Source organism: Oryzias latipes, chromosome 17, assembly GCF_002234675.1.
Source record: "Oryzias latipes chromosome 17, ASM223467v1".
NCBI classification, from domain to species: Eukaryota; Metazoa; Chordata; class Actinopteri; order Beloniformes; family Adrianichthyidae; genus Oryzias; species Oryzias latipes.
This window is the reverse complement of record NC_019875.2, coordinates 29,117,009-29,127,942: the sequence shown is the minus strand read 5'-3', so window position 1 is coordinate 29,127,942 and position 10,934 is coordinate 29,117,009. Positions and strand designations below refer to the sequence as shown.

At 43.5% G+C, this 10,934-nt stretch overlaps 1 protein-coding gene across 1 annotated transcript in view; it reads right to left on the bottom strand.

Moving 5' to 3' along the window:
- Positions 1-799: 799 nt before the first annotated feature.
- Positions 800-10,934, bottom strand: part of b4galt2 (beta-1,4-galactosyltransferase 2) — a gene marked incomplete in the record, with an annotated part of 73,608 nt that continues 63,473 nt past the window's right edge. The window contains 1 exon segment of the mRNA NM_001160444.1: positions 800-952. Within this exon segment, the coding sequence (NP_001153916.1) occupies positions 800-952 (153 nt within the window).

Here is a 10,934-nt window from a genome sequence, read left to right as displayed (position 1 = left end):
GTAAAATACAAAAAAAAATGAAGTGTTTTTTCCTTGAGGCAGAATAACAATAATCAGATCTCAGCTGTCGGATTTGCCGTTGGATTTCTGTCCCATGCACACAGGATGAGGAGACGGCTCCTGCTGCGAAACCTTAACGTTATCTATCAAAAGAAGCCAAAGAACAAAAGGAGTTCAAGCGTGTGTTATGCTGACGTCTTATCAAAGCGTCCATGAGTCTGTTGCTGTAAATGCAGGCACGATACACATTCATTGATTGGTAGAAGAGGTCATGAGATCCAAACGGTTAGCTCTCGGGTGGCGTTTCGTGACATGCAGACCGTCTGCTGGGGTTCGTTGAGGGTCACACTGTACATGCCCAGAGGGGGGTTCGTTCTTCACTTGCCTTAGGAAGGTTCCTCATTCGGGATGTTCTCCATGTTCTCCTCCCCATCCTCAAACCTTAATTTAACACGTTTTCTCTCCTCGAATTCAGTCCAGACTGTCAAGGACTTTCCAGAACTTTAATGACCAAATTCCCTTGGTTTTCCACTTTCAGGTCCACAGGTTCATTAAGTCACTCGGTGCTGCAGGCCTGGCTGGAGCCACGTCCACCAACGACTGCAAGGAAAAAAGCTCAAGTCCTATGAAAGAGAAATCTCAAGCTGAATTCCTCAAACATCAAACAAAAAGGAGGAAGGAGGAGAAGGAAGCACTTCAGCGTCCCACCGGAAAGAGTCTCATCCTCTCACACTCCAGCTATTTAGGGAGAAAGTTTTCTTTTCCTTCTGTCAAAGCGCTCCTTGATCTCTGGCGCCGTCTAACCTTTGATGGGCCGGGGCGGTGGCTTGCCGATCTCCACGGAGATGTTTGTGTACAGAGGAAACCTCTTGATCTGAAGCAGCTTGTAAGTCAGGGAGCTGATGCCGTCCTTCTTCATCGTGTGCTTTGTGTTCTGGATTTTGTTGAATCTGATGGGAGAAAAGAGAAATGGGAGTTTTATTTTTATTTCTCTATGAAATGATTCACCTGTATGAGTTTATGCCTAATGCTGAGAGGGCACTGCAGGTGCATGCATCAGTATTTTTTAATGGCAGCAACGCAAAAGAAGAAGCGTCGCTCAGTTTTTCGTCGGGCTTGACGTAATTGTGACGCAGAGGATGAAGAATTCAACGCATTTAGTGATATAAATGGATTTAAAAAGTTTAGTTGACTTGTTAGAGTGTTTCTCCATGTTATGGTTGTCTGAATAATTGATCATAGGTTGTGCTAAAGATTCCTCCTTTGCTTCATGAAGCTAAATAAGCATCAGTGTATTGCGATAGTAAAGCCTTCATATAGTCAGTCTATTATTGTTACCCACTCCATTATCATGATTTGCCTTTAAGATGGAATGTCCATTCTTTGTCTTCTCGATTTTGTCTTCTTCGTTAAGCATTTTTCGGCTTGTGCGACTTATACTCCAGGGTGGCCTATAGTCTGATAAATATGGTATACATATACATATGTATTCACATATATATATATATATATTTATTTAAATGCTGTCAGGCTATCATCATCCTCGTTGTGAAGTACGCCACTAGATTGACACGCAGAACAGCCAATATAAAATAGTCTCTGATGCATACGTCACGGCACATGCGTGTTCCCACTAAACCGAGCGCCACGTTCTGCTGCTGGATCTGGAGTTTTTCACCTTTCACAGAGGCGTGAGCGTTCAGCGTCAGACTCCTAACTGTGGATGCAGCTGCTAACTCGCCTTATTTTTTCTTTTTGACAGACACCAGCCACTATAAAAAAAAAAAAGAAAGCTGGAACAGAACGCAGACAAAATACCTCTGTTGTCGGTACACTGTGTGCTGCGGCGCCAATCGTGGTCCAATTCAACAAGCTGCTCTACTTTTCACAAATAGTTTGTGGATTTAAGTACACAATCCTGAAAATACTAAAGTACTGCATAGGATGGCCTCAGTGCGGGTGACATGTCCACCTGGTTCAGTTTCCGGGATGATTGTCATTCGAGCTGCCTGTTGAGGTCATAGAAGTCACAAGAGCGTGGCCTTCTGGGAATGTGCATTATTACTTGGTGGCAATGTGTCCCCCATGAGAACCAGCTTTCAACAACATTTACTGGGACGAAAGCACATTTTTTTTCTTACTTCGTGAGCAAAGATGGAAAAACATCAAAGAAACCAAACACACAAAGTCAAATAGAAGGTTTTCTGAATGAGGAGGAGAAGAAAAGCTCTTGACCAAGAGGTGGTGCTGTGAGGTTGCGTTTGGGTCTCCATCAGCCGCATTGTGATAGCTTACCTGCCTGGGTTTTGTCTAACTGAGCTGTGATTCAGCCACAACATCAGAAAGGGCTGTGATTTGAGCATTTTAAGGTCTAAATCCTTCCAACAGGGCGACAGCAGCTTCATCTGATGCAACCTTGTTGTAGCAACGGGGCTGTAGGGCGTGTGTCTACGACACTCCCGTCTAAAAATGTTTCATGAATGGAGGGAGCTCGTGTGTGGAGAGTCAGGCGCTGCTCAAAAGACGGCAACAAAAGATGCTCTCGTGATGATATGCTCGGGAGCTGACGTGGACCAGCGACGTTCGTGAGAGCCGCCTCTCTCTGCGGCCGTCTCTCTCAAATCAAATCCAAAAGAGAGGCACCAGCATGAATGGGAGGCTGGAAAACTATTGTTAGGGATCTTTTTCTGCATCCTAACAGTGACTTCACTTCAAACAGAGGATGCTGGGAAACAAAAAGGAGACCAAACATTCAGACTGTTTCCACAGCGACTGAAAGGGCAAAATGATATATAGCAGAAATATTGGCAGATTAACACAATTAAAACATTCAAACGTACATATTGTGTGTCGATGAGACCGATCTGTTTTGTATTAGATTGACAGCACGACAAAGGCGGGACTTCTTTATTCATTAGCCTGAATTCCAGAAATCCTGAGCTAAATAAAGCTTTATTTTAGGCCACAGAGGCTCTCAGAGGAAAACGCTCCCACTTTTGATTCTCAATGACAGCACGGTGAGCCGTTTAATCATTTCTTTATTTCAGTCACAATTAAATAGTTCAGAATGATAATAATAACAATGAAAAAAATCTGCCTTGTGTTTTTCTTGTTTTCAGGCGTTTAACCTCAATGTGGACGAATCTGAGCACGTTAGATTCCACTCATGTCCATGTTAGAATTATTTTCAATACCAGCCTTAAAAATAAAAACATGTTTTATTAACTTAGAGTGCCAAATAAGTGATTCTCAAGTCTGTTTTAATGCAGCTAAACGTTCAGTCAGAAGAAGAAAAACAGCAACGCTGCAGCTTTAGGGGGAAAATAAGTGGAAAGAAGAGCGAAGTTCTAGGAGATCCATTCATTTTTATAGCATTCTGGAAAAAAGTGGAAACTCATTAGGCAAAGACCACCACATTCAAACCTGAACATTTCAGGTTCTGATTTTTTGGATCATCTTCCTTCAGTGCTTCCTTTAGTTTGCTCCCTTTAGGGGGAGCCACATCGAATGACCATTCTCCATCCAACCCGGTCCTCCATATCCTCCCCATTCACGCCAGTCACCCTCACGTCCTCCTTCTCTACCCCATGAACCTCCTCTTTGGTCTTCCTCCTGGAAGCTCCAACCACACCAACATCACTGCTCCTCCTCCTCCTCCTCTCAAACCGTCTCCATCTGCTTCCCTGCGTTTATCTCCAGAACATCCACCATCATCTGATGGATTCATTCCGGATCCATCCTGGTCCCAAAGAGAACCTCAGCATCTTCATCTCTGTTACTTCCTGTCTCTCTAAACCACCTTTTCTTTCCTTTTTGAGGGCACTCTCTGCTCACACATCACACCTGAACCCTTCCTCCACCAGTTCTAACCTGTTTGCAAATGCCTCCCTCCCTCTTTTTCCACACTCTCTGTTGTCCTGTTCCTCCACCTTCTCCACCTCTGCTCTCTGTAGCTTTACCGTTCCACTGGAGTTCCTCTCATTCGCTACGCAACTTTTCAAGTCTGTTTTCAGGCTTCACATACAAAACGCTAAATCAGGTTGAAAGTTTACCTAGGTCGACCTTTGACCAATCAGGGAGTCGGATTTGGTAGTGACATATGGATGGTCTCCCTATTAAGTCACGGAAGTGCCAACTGTTCAAAAATTGATCACAGAGGAGAAATTAATAGTTGCTCTTTGTCCCCACAACTCATCCTGTGTGCATGGGACCCTTTAGAGCACTTCATTAAAGTTTACTTGATTAACAGTATATTCAATGTATTCAATATACATTTATATGTATTTCCAATCTATGACTCCCTACCTTTGATAAATGTTGGTTTGCATTGTCTTTTGTTTTTTTTATGGCTTGAGATAAAATGTTTTTCATCAATTTTCATCAAATTGATTTGAATTGTTCCAACAGAGAAAAAAACCTCCAACTTCATTCTAACGTTGATGTTTCTTCAACAGGGGTGTGTATTGGCAAGAGTCTGGCGATACGATACGTATCCCGATGTTGTACCGGAACACATCTTCTTTCCGTTTTTTAAATATGACTTTTTACATTGTAATAACACTGTCAAGTTTTGTTTATTTAATGATCACAATGTTAAGCACTGCAAAATCTAGCCACAGGGGTTGCAAGCCAGTTACCTCTGTGCCGGTCCCAAGCCCGGATAAATAGAGAGGGTTGCGTCAGGAAGGGCATCCGGCGTAAAAATTGCCAAAATAACCATGCGAATCATCCACAACACTTTAGACATACCGGATCGGTCGAGGCCCGGGTTAACAACGACCGCCACCGATGCTGTTAACCTACAGGGTGTCGGTGGAAATTTGACTACTGTTGGTCGAAGAAAGAGGGGAGGCAGAAGGGTCCGTGGCCAGAGAGAGAAGGGAAAAGGCAGGAACATAGGTTTGAGAATAGGGACTCTTAACGTTGGCACAATGACAGGGAAAGGCAGAGAGCTGGCAGACATGATGGAGAGAAGGAAGGTAGATGTACTGTGTGTGCAGGAGACAAGGTGGAAGGGCAGCAAGGCACGTAGTATTGGAGGAGGATACAAACTGTTCTATCATGGTGTTGATAGGAAGAGAAACGGGGTAGGAGTGATTCTGAAGGGGAAGTTTGTAAACAGTGTTCTAGAGGTGAAAAGAGTCTCAGACAGGATGATGAGCCTAAAGTTAGAAATCGAAGGGGTGATGGTGAATGTAGTCAGTGGGTTTGCGCCACAGGTTGGCTGTGAGTTAGAAGTGAAGGAGAGATTCTGGAGTGAGTTGGATGAGGTCATAGAGAGTTTTCCCAGAGGAGAGAGAGTTGTTATTGGAGCAGACTTTAATGGGCATGTTGGTGAGGGCAACAGAGGTGATGAGGAGGTGATGGGCAGGTTTGGTGTGAAGGAAAGGAATCTGGAGGGACAGATGGTGGTGGACTTTGCGAAGAGGATGGAAATGGCTGTAGTCAACACTTACTTCCAGAAGAGAGAGGAACATAGAGTGACATACAGAAGTGGAGGTAGGAGTACTCAGGTGGACTACATCCTATGTAGACGAGGTCATTTGAGAGAGGTTAATGACTGCAAAGTGGTGGTAGGAGAGAGTGTAGCCAGACAGCACCGCATGGTGGTGTGTAAGATGACTCTGGAGGTCAGGAAGAAGAAGAGAGGGAAAACAGAAAAGAAGACCAAGTGGTGGAAGCTACAGAATGAAGAAACTTGTGAGGAATTTAGGCAGAAGTTGAGACAGGTCCTGGGTGGTCAGGATGAGCTTCCAGAGGACTGGGAAACTACAGCAGAGATTATCAGGGAAACAGGTAGGAAGGTGCTAGGTGTGTCATCTGGAAAGAGGAAAGACGGTAAAGACACTTGGTGGTGGAATGAGGAAGTACAGGAATGCGTCCAGAGGAAGAGGTTGGCTAAAAGGAAGTGGGATGTAGAAAGGACTGAGGAAGGTAGACAGGAGTACAAGGAAGCGCAGCGTAAAGTGACGAGAGAGGTGGCAAAGGCCAAACAGAAAGCTTACGATGAGCTATATGACAGGTTAGACACAAAGGAAGGAGAGAAGGACTTGTACAGGCTAGCCAGACAGAGAGACAGAGATGGGAAGGACGTGCAACAGATAAGGGTGATTAAGGACAGAGATGGAAAGGTGCTAACAACCCAGGAGAGTGTACAGAAAAGATGGAAGGAGTATTTTGAGGAGCTGATGAACGTGGAAAATGACAGGGAAAGAAGGGAGGAAGATGTGGTTGTTGTGGAGCAGGAAGTAGCAGAGATTGGAAAGGATGAGGTTAGGAAGGCTCTGAAAAGGATGAAGAGCGGAAAGGCCGTTGGTCCTGATGACGTACCTGTGGAGGTATGGAAGTGCTTAGAAGAGACAGCAGTGGAATCTCTAACGAGGTTGTTCAATAGGATTTTAGAGAGTGAGAAGATGCCTGAGGAATGGAGGAGAAGCGTTCTGGTCCCGATCTTTAAGAACAAGGGTGACACGCAGAACTGCAGCAACTATAGAGGAATAAAGTTGATGAGCCACACAATGAAGCTGTGGGAAAGAGTAGTGGAAGCCAGGCTTAGGAAGAAGGTGGAGATTTGTGAGCAGCAGTATGGTTTCATGCCCCGTAAGAGCACCACTGATGCCATTTTTGCTTTGAGAATGTTGATGGAAAAGTACAGAGAAGGTCAGAAGGAGCTGCATTGTGTGTTCGTAGATTTAGAGAAGGCGTATGACAGGGTGCCGAGGGAGGAGCTGTGGTACTGTATGAGGTCGTCTGGAGTGGCAGAGAAGTATGTCAGAGTAGTTCAGGACATGTATGAGAGAAGTATGACGGTGGTGAGATGTGCTGTAGGTCAGACAGAGGAGTTCAAGGTGGAAGTGGGACTACACCAAGGATCAGCTTTGAGTCCTTTTTTGTTTGCTATGCTGATGGACAGGCTGACAGACGAGGTAAGACAGGAATCTCCCTGGACAATGATGTTTGCGGATGACATTGTAATTTGCAGTGAGAGTAGAGAGCAGGTGGAGGAACAGCTAGAGAGGTGGAGGTTTGCTCTGGAAAGAAGAGGCATGAAGGTCAGTCGTAGTAAGACACAATACATGTGTCTGAACGAGAGGGATCAAGGTAGAAGCGTTAGGTTACAGGGGGCTGAGGTGAAGAAGGTGCAGGAGTTTAAGTACTTGGGGTTAACAGTTCAGTGTGATGGGGAGTGTGGAAAAGAGGTGAAGAGGCGAGTGCAGGCAGGTTGGAGCGGGTGGAGGAAAGTGTCAGGAGTGTTGTGTGACAGAAGAGTGCCAGCAAGACTCAAAGGAAAGGTGTACAAGACAGTGGTGAGACCAGCTCTGCTCTATGGGTTAGAGACGGTAGCAGTGAGACAGAGACAAGAGGCTGAGATGGAGGTAGCGGAGATGAAGATGTTGAGGTTCTCCTTAGGAGTGACCAGGTTAGACAGGATAAGGAACGAGTACATCAGAGGGACGGCTCATGTTGCCTGTGTTAGCGACAAAGTCAGAGAAGCCAGACTGAGATGGTTTGGACATGTTGAGAGGAGGGATAGTGGATATATTGGTAGAAGGATGTTGGAGATGGAGCTGCCTGGCAGGAGGGCAAGAGGACGGCCAAAGAGGAGATATATGGATGTCTTAACAGAGGACATGAAGTTGGCTAACGTTAGGGTAGAAGATGTCCATGATAGAGTGAGGTGGAAAAGGATGATTCGCTGTGGCGACCCCTGATGGGAAAAGCCGAAAGAGAAAGAAGAATGTTAAGCACTGCAACTGAATCTCATATATAAGTTGCTTTTACCAAAGAAAATTAATATTGCTTTTGTTTTGGTAACTTTTAATTTGTCAACTGTAGCTTCTCCAGTACTTTTAAACGGAGCGTAAAACAGGCCCCTGGATGATTCAAAAATAGGGGGGGGGGCACTAGTTCTATGCAGAAACAATAAAGTGTGATGATGCGGCAGCAGCATGACAGGATGAAGGAGACGCTTTATTGTGGCAAAGACGCTTTGTGTACATATCAGTCTTCTCTACACCGCTACAGCCACGCTTTCTCACACACACGGAAGTAAACCAGTAACGCTCATCGCCACGACATTGTCCTTTTCTCAGAGCGTCTCACACATCACTCTGATCGATCTGCTCGCTAAACTAGAATGCATTGCTTGGAGGTTCTGCAGAACTTTGGCCCGCTTTTCCAATGCTAAGTGCACTATTAGCCGCTGTGAAGCTGCTTGTCTGAGCCCGCTAAAAAAGCTGGCAGCAACATGGCACAGAGTTTCTGTTCGGTACCCATCCCTAGTAAAAACGAAGTAGTTCATGTCTCATAACAACGAAAAAAGCTGCCTCTAGCTGACGTCTTGTGTGGAGTTTGTATTTTGTCTTTGAAAAGTTCAATAATGAAAAAAATAAATAAAAACATTGTGTGGTTTAGAGCTGCTCTAAGAGGCTCTGTGTGGTCTGCTGCCAACTAGTGGTTGGAGAGTGAAGTGAAAAACAAGAGTCAGACGCTGAAGGACGCTCAGAAATAATTAAATAAATATCGCCCTGGCAGCATTTTGAATCCATACAAGTATCGCCAAATCGCGATATATTGTCGAAACGATTTTTTCCAACACCCCTACTCTTCAACAGCAGAGGAGTTTTGAATTGATCCTTGTTTGGTGCCAGTAATTTTGTTTTCAGCCTTCAAAACAACAACATCAAAAAGTTTTATATTAGAAAATTCCACAGAGGTTTACTTCATCACAATTATGAGTCAGCAAGAGGTTAAACCTCATGTCCAAAGAGGGATGGAGAGAAAAAAATAGAACAAGACAAATCCATAGCCTGAATCCCATCATGAAGAGACAAATAATAAAAACCAATTAGTAAACAAAATCCTAAAACAAAGGAAATCATGTATTAAATGTTAATAAATGACGTAGATACAAAAAAATGAATATTTCTCATTGCAATCTCAAATGAGTGATGTCATCGATGGTGTCACTTTTTATTCAGGAAGTTGGCTTTGCAGAGCAGAAAGTTGGAAAAAAATCACCAGAAAAACAAGGAAAATCACACCCACACCCACACACACACAGAGACACACACTCTCTGTCTGGCAGCTGATTTATTGATTTTGATGAAGGCAAGCCGACCATTCTGACCCAGCCGGCTCCCATCTCTATTGGTGTCATTTCAGCAGGCAATTACTGGTGTATCGGTGAACCCCTCTATCCATCTCTCCTACACACAAACACACACACACAGTCGCACAAAACAATGATAGATGGCGCATTATCCAACCTGGTTATTATAGACATCTTCACATTTACTCCCTACCGTTCTCACATTGCTCTCGTTTTGCAGTTTATTGTCGGTTTGAAGGTTAAAACGCATCCAGGTAAATCTCTGACGTCACACCTGTTTCTGTGGGTTCTTCCGGAAACTTTTGCCTCATTAAAAAAACTATCTAAACACAGACTGTCATCGCGGCTGAAGCACAAACCTAAAACCTAAAATAAAACCCTTTGCTCTATTACTTTACATCACTTTAAGTTTTTATTTGCAATTCCTAAGAAAACGTTTAAAATTGAAATGCCAAATCTGGAGTTTAATATCAGCAGAGGCCTGTGAACTGTGAAGGACAAAGCTGCAGATCAGCAGAGAGAAAAGAGCATTTTAAACAATTGTTTCTCATCTATTCAAGGTTTAAAATGTAGGAATTTTGTTTTGGGGTTTGAACTTTACGTACTGTGATCTGTCATTAAGAGAGAGGCGTAAGTATTTGGAGCTGGGCAGAGTATGTTTGTGTCTGTCCGTTAAGTTATACTAATCATGCCTTTACATACCCTGGAAGAATTATGTTTCGGAGAATGAGAATGTTATTCCTCATAGCTAGTGGTTGGGTGAAACCATTTATTGTCAAAAAAATCTGTTTACCCTTTTTAAATCATAGTGACACCAGAACCTTCCCTAATTCTAACCCCACACTTCTAACTCAATCATTTAAAAGAAAAAAATTAAACCTATTTTTAGTCTCTTTTCAGAGTTCTTTGATTGTGTCTGTTTTTATCTTTCACTTTTATTTCTTTCGCAGCATAAAAATCTATTTTTTCGTAAACCGGTGGCAATGCTCCAGAAGCCAGATTCAGTGAAATATGCAAAAGTCACAGAAAAACAGTCGATATCTTTTTCTCTGCTGACTCTAACTGCTGTCAGTTTTTAATCTTCTCGTAAACCAATTTGGAGGAATCAGCCAGACCTCGCCGTTAACCAAGAGGGAGCGGAGTGCCGTCTGAATGTATTGGGACATTATTTTGCCGCGTGGGACCAAAGTAAAACAGAACCTGAGGTGGGAACAGAATTCACTACGTCTTCATTCACACTGAGCTGCAGCCGCTATTGATTTTTGTGCCGAGAGGCATCATTGGCCGCTCTATCCAGGCATGAAAACCGGGGCTCTTAGAGGAGAATAAACAGTGATAATCCACATTTAAGCAGCTTAATGTGAGGTGCTATACTCCAGGTGATTAATGTGTCCAGGAGGGCTCATCTCTGCATATTGAGTCTCGTTCATCAATGCATAAAGTACCAGAGAAATGGTTCGTTTTTAGAAACCTTTTAGAAGCAGAGTTTTAATAAACTGCAGCCTCTTCAGTTTTCTGTTCTGAAAAACTACATCATTAAATCCTCAAAGCACAGTATTAATTTAATTTTTTCGATTACACATATTCATCAATTACTGAATGACATGGGAGCACAGCCTCCTTTTCAAATCCCAGAGAAGAAAAATCAATGGATTATTGGGTGAGGACAGGAACCTAATGAGGCGTGTTTGAAATGCATACCGTAATTGAACACGACCTGATGTCTTTATGCATCTCAGAGTACTCTTATCTTTAAACATTCGGCTACAAGTGAAACCTTTGAGCGAGCAAAAGTGAAAAGCAGTAAAATCAAAAATAAAAG